The 13,460-nt window shown below is 42.4% G+C and overlaps 2 protein-coding genes across 2 annotated transcripts; both read right to left on the reverse strand.

Annotated features, from left to right (window-relative positions):
- Positions 1-255: 255 nt before the first annotated feature.
- On the reverse strand, positions 256-1,164 carry LOC113324476. Its single transcript, XM_026572795.1, has 2 exons — positions 962-1,164; positions 256-634 (listed from the first exon to the last, which is right to left on the reverse strand). The coding sequence occupies exons 1-2, from the start codon at positions 1,162-1,164 to the stop codon at positions 256-258; spliced, it is 582 nt and encodes a 193-aa protein (XP_026428580.1).
- Positions 1,165-3,829: 2,665 nt separating this feature from the next.
- Positions 3,830-5,449, reverse strand: LOC113324477. Its single transcript, XM_026572796.1, has 2 exons — positions 5,372-5,449; positions 3,830-4,375 (listed from the first exon to the last, which is right to left on the reverse strand). The coding sequence occupies exons 1-2, from the start codon at positions 5,447-5,449 to the stop codon at positions 3,830-3,832; spliced, it is 624 nt and encodes a 207-aa protein (XP_026428581.1).
- Between the last annotated feature and the right edge of the window lie 8,011 nt (positions 5,450-13,460).

Raw genomic sequence — 13,460 nt, forward strand, 5'->3', positions numbered from 1 at the left:
ATGGTCCTACACTTATAGACGCTGATAGGGGAGTCCCGAGAGATTGTATATGGTTACTTTCCCCAGTATTTGTTTTTCAAAAGTCTTGTTTGATTTATAAGGTGAGGTCTGCTACTCCTCGACCAGAGATAGAAACACGTCAAGCGGGTACGCCAACTTCTTCTTATTCTGGTACTCTTCATGGAGGCGCAAAACTGCATTGCTTCATAGGTAGTATGGCGTGAGGTATTTTGCATTCCAAAGGTGCCTGAGGACTTATCCTTTCAGATTACACAGATAGTAGGATCCGTTCCCTGCGATGTCATGTATGATAAATGACCATGTTGGTGGTAATTTGCCCCACTTTTTCTCTCGTTGATATTGCGGTATAGTTCTAAGCACATACTGCCCTTCTATAAAATTCCTAAGCTTAACTTTCTTGTTGTACTCTCTAGCCAATCTTCGTTGGTAATTCTCCATTCGTCGCAACGCCGTCTTCCTTCGTTCTTCCAGGTCATCAAGCCTTTCTAACATCATATCCGCTGTGAGATTCTTTTCCCAAGATTCGGTCTTTGTGGTTGGTATGATGATCTCTGTTGGAATGACATCTTCAGCTCCATAAGTAAGGAGGAACGGGGATTCACCGGTGGCAGATCTGCGTGTGGTTTGGTATGCCCATAACGCATTATGTAGCTGTTCACACCACCGACCCTTGTGTTCGTCTAACGATTTCTAGCAGATAAGAGCTAGAGTCTTGTTCGTGGCTTCAGCCTGTCCGTTACTTTGGGGGTAGATGGGAGTTGACTTGTTCTTCCTGATCTTGAAAGTATCGAAGAGCATATCTATATTTTTTCCTTGTAGCTGCTTACCATTGTCTGAGACAATTTCTGCGGGAATGCCGAACCTGCAAATGATGTTTTGAAAGATGAACGTGAACACGTCTACATCTCTGATCCTGGCTACATCTTTGGCCTCTACTCACTTGCTAAAGTAATCCGTGGCTACAATCAAGAATCGTTTTTCCCCTGACCCTTCGATCAGGGGTCCAACAATATCTACCCTCCATTTTGAAAATGACCAGGGGCTATCTACGGAATTCAGCTTCGTTGCCGGGGCATGGATTCTTTTAGCGAAACACTGAAATTCTTCACATCTTCTAGAAATCCTGGCTGCATCTCGTATCATCGTTGGCCAGTAATATCCTTGCATCTTAGATTTGTCGACTAGCGACCTTATTCCGTTGTGGTTGCCCGCGTCACCGTAATGGATGTCGTTCAGGATGAGATGTCCCTCTTTCCTAGATAAGCATCGTAATAATGGTCCGAGGAAAGACTTCTTGTAAATGACTCTGTCCCTAAGATCATATCTTCTTCCCTTTGACTGTATCTTTCGAGCTTGCTTCAGATATGCAGGTAGCATTCCTTCTTCGAGGAACAGGTGGATTTGGGCTCTCCAGTCTTCTTTGTTGGTGAAATCTTCGTCTTTATTTGCTCTTGATAAGATATCTTATTCGTCGAAATCGTTGTTGATATATTCTCCAACGTCGTCGTCAGCAATATCCTCCTCTACGTCGTCTTGACGATTGGTGGCAAAGGATTGTTGTGGAGTAATCGAAGGCTCGTATACTCTTGTTATCTTGATGGCCTTGACGCTTTCATCCCTCAGCATCTATGATATGTACGCTAGGGCGTCGGCATGCCTGAGATATTTTCTGCATAGGTGTCGGAACTTGATGCTTGGTAGCTGGGAGGCTAAGGTCTGGACCAGAGCCATGTATGCGGATAGGGTGTCATCGTAGACATTGTATTCTAGCTATATTTGCCGAATGACCAACTGAGAATCACTTGTTAGGTATACATCAATTATCCCCATTTTTATTATTAATCGGAGGGCGTGCACTACAGCTTCGTATTCTACGATGTTGTTGGTGTGCCCCTTGAATTCCATCCTTAGAGCATGTACGATCCTATCTCCGGTTGGGGTGGTAATTATGATGCCTATGCCTGCCCCTTCTCTATTCCTTGATCCATCGACGAAGACTTCCCATCTTCTTTGGTTTGAGGGTTCGAGTATATCGACTGGATCTTTCCCGTCTTATTCTGCTTCTGGTATGTCCTTTACTTCTTCGTCGTTTCCTAGAGGGAAGTCCGCCAAAAAATCCGCTAAGACATGTGACTTTTGGGCAGTTTGGATCTCGTGGATAATGTTAAATTGATCCAGATGAGTGTTCCATTTGGCTATCCTTCCTACTTTCCCTGCGCTCTTGAGGATAGCTTCCAACGGTGCTTTACACGGGAACCGAACATGATGAGTCAAGAAATAGGTTCTCAGCTTTTGGGTTTCCCATACTAATGCTAGTATGAGTTGCTCAATCTTCGTGTAGTTTCTTTCCTCCCGGTTGAGAGTCTTGCTAACGTAGTAGATTGGTTGCTCAACCTTCATGTTGGTTTTGACAAGGACCGCGCTGACTGCATCTTCGGTTGCTGTTATGTACAAGGACAACACCTCATCGGGATCAGGCTTTTGAAGGATCGGGATCGTGGCCAAGTATTCTTTTATCTTCTGGAAGGCTTCCTCGCACTCGGCGGTCCATTCGAATTTGCTCCATTTTTTGAGAATGTTGAAGAAATCTTTGCATTTGTCCGATGACCGGCGATGAATCTTCCCAGAGCCGCTAGGGATCGTTGAGCTTTTGGAATTCTTTCAGGTTCTTAGGGGATGGCATTTCTACGATGGCCTGGATCTTGCAGGGATCCACTTCGATGCCCCTCTTCGTTACTAGATATCCGAGAAATTTCCCTGAGGTGATGTCGAATGTGCATTTTTCTGGATTCACTGTCATGCTGTGTTTCCTCATCGCTTAGAATATATCCCTTAAGTCTTGATGGTCGTCTTTGTGCATCTTGCTTTTGACGAGTATATCATCGACTTAGACTTCTAGAGTGTTCCCGATCCATGGTTTGAAGATAGCATCAACCATCCTCTGGTATGTTGCCCCTACATTTATAAGTCCAAGGGGCATCCTTGTGTAACAATAGAGGTCGTGCGTGGTGTAGAATGCTGTATTTTGTTGATCTTCTTCTACCAAAGCTACTTGGTTGTAACTAGAATATCCATCCATGAATTACAGTTCTTCGTATCCCTCAACAGCTTCTACCAGCTGATCGATGCTTGGGAGAGGGTAACTATCCTTCAGAGATGCCTTTGTTGAGGTTGGTAAAGTCGATGCGTATTCTTAATCCTTCGTTATTCTTCGGCACGATGACCATGTTCGAGATCCATGTTGGATACTTCACTTCCTTGATAAAACCTGCTTCTAACAGTTTGTGGAGCTCTTTCTCAATTGCCTGGTGATAATCCGGTGCTACCTTTCGTACTTTCTGCCTGAAGGGAGCCGTGCCCGTCTTTATGCGAAGTTCGTGCTGAATTATCTTCGGATCAATTCCTGGCATGCTCCTAATTTCCACGCAAAGATGTCCGCGTACTCCATGAGTAGCTTGATTAGAGCCATCTCTCTTTCTTTATCCATTAAGGTCCCTATATTGAACATCTTCAGGTTATCTCTGGTCACTATATTGATCTCCTTCACGGGTTCCACAGATGTGAATGTAGGATTTGGTTCCCCTAGGAGAGGGACGTTCTTTAATTGCTATTTGGTAGGCTCCTCATCCCCTTTAGATATCGAGGTACTTGCGTCGGTGTTTAGAACGATGCCCTCCTTTGTCATACTTTTTCCGGAGATTTCTTCGAGATAAAGGTCAATCGCTTTCTCTTTGGCAGCTTCTTTGTTTCGGTTTATTCGGGATTTACGCTGCTCATCTTGTTCATTATTGAGCTGATTTTGTATGGTCTAAAATTCTCGAGCGGTGACCTGATCTCCCTTTATTTCCATTACCCCTTCGGGTGTTGGAAATCTAAGGTACTGATGATAGGTCGCTGCTACCCCTTTGAGCTTGTGTACCCATCTTCGGACGATGATGGCATTGTAAGGGGAAGGAGCGTCCACTACGCTGAATCGTGTATCAAACTTCATTGGTCCTGCGTTCACTTGTAACACAATGTCTCCCAAAGGCTTCGTTGGGGCCCCATTGAATCCGTATATGGTGTAGTACGAAGACATCAACTGCTCGTCATTCAGATCCATTCGTTTGAACGTGTCATAGAACAGTACATTGACCGAGCTCCCTCCATCGATGAGGACCTTCCTGATATTGCAACCTGCGATGGGTAATGTGAGAACTAAGGGGTCGTTGTGATCCTCCATGTCATCTTCGATATCCTCGGCGTCGAATATGATTGGTGCGTTCATCCATTCTTCGTGGTCATCAACTTCGCCCCCGTCGATTTTGTACAGTTCGCAATAGTCCTCGAATTGCTTTCTTAATCTCTTTCGTATCTGGGCAGTTAAAGAGGGTCCGTTGGATTCAGAACAGGAAATGGTATTGAGCGTTCAGTTTCCTTCAGGTAATTGGACCTGCTTGCTTCGTTTTACCCTGTCCTCGGCTTCCGCCTTTTGAACGTACTGCTTGAGGTCACCGGCGTCAATCAGTTTCTAGATCATTATCTTGAGGTTCTTGCACTTTTCGGTCTGGTGCCCGTTGAAGTAGTGATATTCACAGTAGTCTCTAAACTTCTCGGACCGTGGTGGTTGCTTTCCTTTGGACCAAGGCCATTCTAAGTTCTCTCGATCCTTAATCTCCCTTAGGATGCGAGTGTAGTTAGTGTTAAGCTTTGTGAAGACTTGATCTTCGAATTTTCGATCATCACGCCTTCGATCGTCCCTTCGTACTCTTCTATCTTCGTTGGGACGTTGTGCTAAATTACTACTTTTAGATCCGCTGGCTTGTTCCGCTGAGTTGGTCCGATGAGATCTCTGTGTTTGGGCCCTCGGATTTTCTCGCTGAACTTCCATGGATGTCGACAAACAATGGGCTCATCCTATCTAATCCCCATTTGTAACAGTTGATGATGACCACCAGATCCACCTTCCCTATTGCTTGATAGATTTTGTGCCATCTATCTGTATACTCTGTGATGGTTTCTTTGTATGCGATTGCCAGCTAGAAAAGCTTATCCATTCCGGTATTGACGACCTTGTTGTACATGTAAGTTCTCAGGAATTTCTCGGTGAGCTGGCTGTAAGAGTCGATTAAGTTTGGTGGTAGGTTATCGAACCATGATAGTACTGACCCTTTCAGACTTGGAGGGAAGCATCTGCAGAGGACCACATCGTCTTGATCCCATCGATCCAACATACGATTATAGTACCTAAGATGGGCCGCGGGGGCGCTGGATCCATCGTAACATTCAAATGCTGGTATGGGACACTTCTGGGGATGAGAGATTTGGCTAGGTGCGGAGTTAGTGGTGTGGTGATGGCTTCCCTCATTACTTCTTCTAGTCTTCCTCCTCCTTGTCTTTCCTTTAGTTTCTTGATTTCAGTCATCATCTCAGCACGAATGTCCTCCATTGCCCGTTGGTGATCCTCCCCGCCTTTGGATCGTCCATCTCTTCGGTTTTCGCTGTCGAAGTAGTATGAATCTTCAGGGATAAAATCTGGATCAGACAATCTACTCCCTCTGGTAGGGCTTTTATCCAATGGTTCCGGATTGTTAGCATGATTTACGATGATTCTTCGGTCATAGTTGGGCTACGGTGCCTTTGAAATTGCTTCATCATGTTGGCGCGCCGGTCCTATCCTTTTGGCGATCCTATCCTTGAGTTCCTAATTTTCTCGAGCCAGCAATGCCACTGCATCTGCAAACACCTTCTGGTTCTTCTTTAACTCTTCGAGCTCTGCCACTAAATTGGGGGTATGGTTCGATCCTTGATTTGGGGTTCCGGTTGGCACGTGCCCTCTAATGGCCATTGTGTGACCTTCGTCCACTGTATGGATTAAAGGGGGAGTCAGATCGGTTGTGGCTATAGGCAGATACACGCGCGGGGGTGCTGGATGGTTTACTATCAGCAAAGTTTAGGTGACTGGCAGAGCTTGGTTTTGGTCGTTTTTCGGCGGCATTCCGAAGACCGGTTGGTGCATCATTGATTCTGCAAACCCTTCCCGTTGTTCATGAATTCGGGTAGCTGCCACTTTCTTTGCTGCATCGGTTTTGGCTGCTGCCGCTTTGAGGGCCGCTGCTGCTACGATGTTAGCATCCAATAGTGATGTGATCTCCGTGGCGTCTTGCTTCTGGTTGGTTACCTTCGATTTCTCGCCTTTTTTCTTGTTGCGGGTTACAACTGGGATATTCCTTGGTGTTTCTTTCGACGATGCTTTGGTTTAGCCCACCTCCTTCGCTTTCTCCATCTTTAACTTTCTGTAAAGATGAGAGGTAATCGAAGAAACAAATTCCACGTTGACTTTGTTAACAAAGTGCATTCAAAGAAAGTTGGTTAGTATAGTCTGTTCAAGGTAAGTGCACAGATCACAGCGTGTATTTAAGGGTTTTCAACATTTTCAGTGGGAAATAATGTAGATCCGACTATTGTAAACATAGATCTACTGACAGGTTTTTTAAAAATATTTTGCAAAAAATACCAAGTTCATGGGTTTTGTTAGAAAATACACGACGACAATGAAGATTTCTTAGAAAATATTGAACGCCTAGTCGAAGATTTTAAAATGAAAAGTTGTCACGTAAATCTCAGATCTGAAAAGGTTTTGCCAAGGAAAACATAGATCTAAAGTGCTTTTTGCAGGAGTATATGCTGATATTACAGGAAGACATAGATCCAGAAGGTTTTTTCAAAGAAAACATGAATCTTAATATAAGTTGTTCAAAGCGCTATTATAGGGGGAATATCGCTGAGACCCAAGAAGTAAAATCACAGGGAAAGATAAATCTTTTACCGGGACTAGAGTCCCTGTTTCTAATGCCATATTGTGAACACAAACATAACGATGCATCTTTATGTTCACAAACAATGTTCGCATTGCATATAGAATCATTACGAGACGTGAAATACATATAAAACAATACGGGTGCAACGCTTATCAGACTCTGAGCCTTCGGGCTCGTCATCGTCTAGTCATTGGAGGATAAATTAAACCATGCATTCGACTAAGGTATAAAAATGAAACAGAAGGTAAAGTGCAGAACGTAAATGATACAATGATTTACGTGGTTCAGCACTAAAGCCTACGTCCACGAGGGTTGGAGTTTCACTATGTATTGAAGAGTTACAATGATAGTCAAATGACTTTGTGTGAATTACGAAGCTAAAGGGGTAAATGGAATCCATACTTAATTTTCCTATTTCTCTCTCCTAAGATCTCCTATACTATCTAAAAACTGGTCGACTCCTCTTCTCTTAGTGGACATGGGTATTTATAGGGATGATACATGGGGTCCACTGTTAGAGATAGTTTCAATCTTATCTTCTTGATCTCTGTGCTAATCCCGCTGGTGTCTTCGTTCTTGACCGAAGGCTTCAACGATCATATGTAGTTGCGATGGGTTGCCTCTTTCTCTTCCACAGTGTTTATGGGTGAAAAATATTTCTGCTGGTTTTGGTAATCTTGGGTGTGTGTGGATGAGAAATGAATCTAAACCCAAAAAAAATGCACCGCACGGGAGTGCTTTCTGATTCGAGAGATCAATCTATACAATTCTGGCCTAAACCAAGAAATGGCCGTTCCAGACTTGCTTTGGTCACAAAATAAAGGAGATGGTGTTGATCTTAGGGAGGGAAGCGAAGAAGGTGTTGAGATTTTGAAGGTGTTGGATGTTTATGACTTGTATCAGAATGATGAACTGGATTGCAATGATGTAAGCAATCAACTCTGGATGTTTTCTGGATATGGATGACAACACTTGGTTTTTTGTATCTGTCTTGTTTGGAAATAGGAGAACCTATTTATACATGTTATTGAGCGCAACCCTCATCTCGTGGGAAGTGGAAGGAGTGAAGTGATGGAGTAGTGGGGTCGTGTAGGTGATTGTCACACGATCACGTCTTTGCCCACTTCTTCCATCATAGCTAACCGTCCATGCCTCCTGACACGTTCTCATAATGGCGTGTTGCACGCTGCACGCTATAAACCACCAGACCAATACCCCGGTAAGTATCCCCCAGTTTGTGACATGCTTGATGTCTCGAATGAGTGGATCGTAGGACCCACAGGAAGTAGCATACGGTGCTAAGTTAAATAACTAAGTTATTTAAGAAATCGATATTCATGAAATATCGTGCATGCTACATACATTTTAAACAATTAACATGTACGAAGCATCGATGTTTTAAGGCTTAACCGAATAAGTCGCGGATTAAGCATCTTAAAATAGCATCACGTCCAACCATCTTCGAGTGATCGTTTGAAGGCCTCATGGGCGAGCCATCTCCTGGACGATCACTCCATGTGGAAGGGTGACGGACGATGGTCATCGAGGTATTTCATTGGTCGTCTAGCTTTCAACCTAGGCTGTCCGACCAAGCTTGCAAAGTTGGACGGACGAGATGGTTTGCGACACTTATTTGCGACCGTTGATGGATTTTTAGGATTTTAAAGAGGTGCGCAAGCATCAAGCATGGCACCAATTTTGGTGGGACCGATTGGTCGTGCATGGAGGTGGTCCGTCATTGTGCACGTATATACCTCTCAGTCCCATGAAGGCTTATTCTAGGCCACTCAGGTTGACTGGCAAAGATGAGTGATCGTGATCGATTTGCGATAGAAATCCTTTACCGCAAAGGATTTGGGAACCGCGTGACATGCCTCCTTGGGCGTGTGTTTCGAGGCGCTCGGTCATGGTTGGCCTAGGACGATCGGTCTCGCGTATAGGTGGGCCCACGGTGATCACGTTGATATTCTTGGTACCTCTTAAGTTTATATCTACACCCTCTGTTTAGGCTGGCGAAGATGGATGGACGCGATCGAACTGCGACAGTCATGCAGCGCCGCAAACCCTAATTAGGATTTTTAAAACGGTCACACACGCGTGACTTTGGCCAATCTGTTTGGAAAGCTATGCCTCTTCTTTGGAGAGGTCGATCGTGTGGGGCCTACGTTGGGCTGACGGTGAACATATGTGCACCTCCCTGATGGTCTTAGGCGCGATCTAAGCCATCCAAACATGCTGGTTAGGTTGGATGGTTGAGATCAATTTAAGACGCTAATGGAATTTCCGTGACCCTCGAGAAGCCTCACGCCCATCATGTTTTGGGAAAACGTTCATGATTCCATGACCATGCCGTGAGCAAGCCGATCAGGTAGGGACAGAGTGAGCCCACCAGTGTATGCATTAGCGTTTCACTGATCATTCGCGGGATGATCTAAGCCGTCCAAACAGGCTGGTGAAGCTGGACGGTCGTGATGATTTTAAGACTGCCTTGAACATTCTAAGCTCGTCGAGCTTCTTCCAAAGCAGCGCAACCACCCTATTTTAGGGCTGGCATTTGACGTGCTGGGAGGAGTTCGTGTGATGTTCCACCGGTGGTCATCACGTCAATCACCTACTCTTGGGTTTTGCTAGGCTTATTAAATTGCGCGTACAACTTGTGTGGTCACGATCGTTTATGAGACTGATATGGACAGTCCAGTTTTTCCTTAAGAAAATTAAATGCGTTTGATCGAGCTAAAAGCGTATTGATTCGAAATTCTCTTTGTCAGAGAATGATGTAGCCTGTACGGGTATTTCGTGCATGTATCAAAATTGGCACTTGGAGATTCATGTTACTCTGATGAGAGTGAACACTCAGTCGTCATGTCATGCTAATAATGAGAGCTCGGCTAGGAACATCACGTGAAATACTAGGATAATCGTGCATTAATTGATAATGCTATAAATTCACAGAATATTTGGGATTGTTTCTACATGCACCATTCTAGGTGAATTTTGTATATTTATCGAATTGTTTCAAATAAATAAAGCAAGAGGTTTTCATCGCTCATCAAACGGCTTTACCCTTTGCAGGGTGTCAACACATTAAAATTGGTTTATAATTTTACCCCTGAACTAAAATCCACCATCAACACACAGGCTGATTGACACGTACCCTATGCTTAAGGTGTTTAATGCTGGTGGTTGGGACGGTCCGCACGCGTCAGACAAGTTTCGGATGCCCTTGTCCCATCCTCGTCGGTGAGACCAATCCTCACCATTGATCCTGGATCTTCCTCGAGATGGGATAAAGCAGATCTTTGGGTGCTCTTCAGTACTTCGCGGTGGCTCGTTCTTGCGATGCTCCCCGATTCTTAGCCATTAGATCAGTTCGACGATGACTATTTGTAAATGACAGATGCCCCTTGGGTGTTAATACGTGGCATTTTGCCTTGATGTCTCAAGCTGTGCGTCCTCCACGTGTAACTCCTTAGACACGTGGCGAGTGATGAATTATGTCTATACAGAATGAATTACAAAAAGTATGACCATTCTATAATTGGCCCTTCATTTTAACTTTTTTTAGTTTAAGTACGGTGTTTGCTGTAACAGTGAGGTGTTTGGAAGTAAGCTGTCGGTGCCTGGTGATTTTTAGAGTATGTGTTGGGAGAGATATATATTTAAAAACATAGTTTTTTAATTTATATCAAACTTAGAGAAATAGTGTGGTGGTATTATTTTGGGCTCCCACACTATAGACTTGGGTTCAAGTCTCACCCCATGCATTTGACTAGGTATATTTATATTATTTATTTAAATCCGGGAGAGCGGGGCCTTGGGGGTCTTGGGAGGTCTAGTGATTCAGAAACTCATTTTTTGCATATTTAACTCTTGATTTCCAAAAACGGTTTTTTCAACTTAATATTCTCCAATTAATTCTATTAATTTTTGGTAATTATATTGTTACCGTTTTGTGACTGTTATGGAGGATTTTCAGTGAGCACTAATTGCAAAATTGATTTTCATTAAAACAATATTAATTTCTTTTGAGTTATAAAAGAATAGTTTCTGGAGAAGATGAAATACAATTTTTTTTCATCTATTTCGAGTTCTGAGCAAGTGTAGAAAGAGTTGTTGTTGGTTCGATTTCTCACAGTGCAGAGAAATCGAACAAGAGAGTTATCAGCTATTTTATTCCATAGGGTTTTCGACAAGAATCGACTGCTAGCACACAATCAAGAGGCAGAGTCGCGAAACACCTTAAAGATATCGACCTAGTCCGCGACTCAGCTGTTTGAGATCCGCTTTGATTTTGAAAATTGTTTCCAACAATTTTAAGGTGTTTCATTTTGCTATGGAGGTTGAAAAGAAGCGCGTTGATGATACCAACAAGCCTTTCAAATTTGAAGGGTTTCATTTCAGAAGATGGAAGCTGAAGATGTTCTTTTATCTCAAACTGATGAAGCTGCATATGATTGTGTCGAGTGTTCATCCTGGAACCCTGGAACCTGCTGCTGATAAGACTGTCGCTGCTGCTGATGCTGGTGGTGCTGCTACCGATCCACCTCCTACCGGTGGTTCCAAAGAAGTTGTTCCTCAAACTCCTGAGGAGAAACAGAAGGCCATTGACAAATGGGTCGATAATGACTTCGATTACAAAAACTACATTCTTAACGCATTATCTGATGATTTATATGAGTATTATTCAACTTTTGAAACTGCTAAAGATGTATGGGATGCATTACAGAAAAAATATGAGACCGAGGAAGATGGTTCAAAGAAATATGTTGTGAGACGGTATGTGAGATACCAAATGGTGGATGATAGATCAGTTGTTGCATAGGCTCATGAACTTCAAAAAATTTATCACGAAATTGTGGACGAAGGTATGAAAACTGATGAACAATTTCAAGTTTCTGTAATGATTGACAAGTTACCACATAGCTGGAAAGATTTTCGTAATACTTTGCGTCACAAGACTAAATAATTTTCTCTTGAAAGTTTGATTGTTAAGCTCAGGGTTGAGGAAGAAGCTCGGAAACAAGATAAGAAGGAAGAGATTCTCATTGTTTCTAACAATAAGACTCATCCCAGTTTGAAACCAAAGAAAAAGGATATGAAACCTAACCCGAACCAGAAGAAAGGAGGACGAAGGCCTAATAAAAACAAGAACCAACACCCATCGAAAAATGGACAGAATTCCAATTCTGAGTTTCTTTCTTATACTTGTGGTAAACCAAACCACATGGCTAGGAATTGCAGGTTTAACAAGGAAAAGAATAACGCACAAGCTAATGTTGTGAGTGACGTTATAATTTCCATGGTCTCTGATCCAGAGTTCTACATGGTTGGTGGATCCGATGGGTGGTGGATAGACAGTGGTGCTTCGCGTCATTGTTGTTTTGATAGTTCCATGTTTAAGACTTATGCTGAAACCAAGGGTAAGAAAGTGTTGTTGGAAGACTCTCACAACACTATGGTGAAAGGTTCTGGTACGATAGAGTTGAAGTTTACTTCTGGGAAGACACTCATGCTGAAAGATGTCCTCCACACTTCAGAAATGAGAAAGAACCTTGTTTCCGGATATCTTCTCAACAAGGCTGGGTTGTTTCAAACTATTGGGTCTGATATTTACACTATAACTAAGAATAAGAGTTTTGTAGGAAAGGGTTATGCTACTGATGGAATGTTTAAGCTTAATGTTCATGCTATGAATAAAATTGAATCTTCTGCTTATATGGTTTGCAATTTTAATGTTTGGCATGGTAGGCTTTGTCACGTGGGTAAAAAGTTAGTAAATAACCTGGGCAAGTTAGGTGTCCTCCCTGAATTTTCTGAAAATGAATTTGAAAAATGTGAATACTGCAGTCAAGCAAAAATAACCAAAACTTCACATAAATCTGTTGTAAGAGAATCCAAACCACTAGAATTAATACATTCTGATTTATGTGAATATGAAGGTATCCTAACTAGAAATGGAAAGAGGTATATCATGACGTTCATTGATGATTGTTCTAATTATACTTATGTTTATTTGTTGATCCATAAGAATGAAGCTATTGAAAAATTTAATATCTTTATTGTTGAAATTGAAAATCAATTTGGTAGAAAAATTAAGAGGTTTCGTAGTGATAGAGGCATTGAATATGATTCTGCTCCTTTTACTGAAATTAATCAAACTAATGGAATAATACATGAAAGAACTGCTCTATATAATCCTCAAATGAATGGAAAAGCTGAAAGAAAGAATCATACACTGACTGAACTTAATGTTGCTTGTTCGCTTAGTTCTGGTGCTGCTTCCCATTGGTGGGGTGAATGTTTGTTGGCTGTTTGCCATGTTTTGAATTGCATTCCTAATAATAAAACCAAGATATCTCCTTATGAAATCTGGAGAAATAGAAAACGTAATGTCTCTTATTTTAGAGTTTGGGGTTGTTTAGCTTTCGTTAGAAAACCTGATCCTAAAAGACATAAGTTAGAAAGTAGAGCTTATGAATGTGTTTTTATTGGTTATGCTCAAAACAGTAAAGCTTATAGGTTCTTTGATATTAATAATAAGGTTATTATTGAATCTATTGATGTTGATTTCTTTGAAGAGATATTTCCTTTTAAATCTAGAAATAGTGGGGGTAATAGTGGGGGTTCTTTACCTAGTAC

Source organism: Papaver somniferum, chromosome 11, assembly GCF_003573695.1.
Source record: "Papaver somniferum cultivar HN1 chromosome 11, ASM357369v1, whole genome shotgun sequence".
Classification (NCBI taxonomy): domain Eukaryota; kingdom Viridiplantae; phylum Streptophyta; class Magnoliopsida; order Ranunculales; family Papaveraceae; genus Papaver; species Papaver somniferum.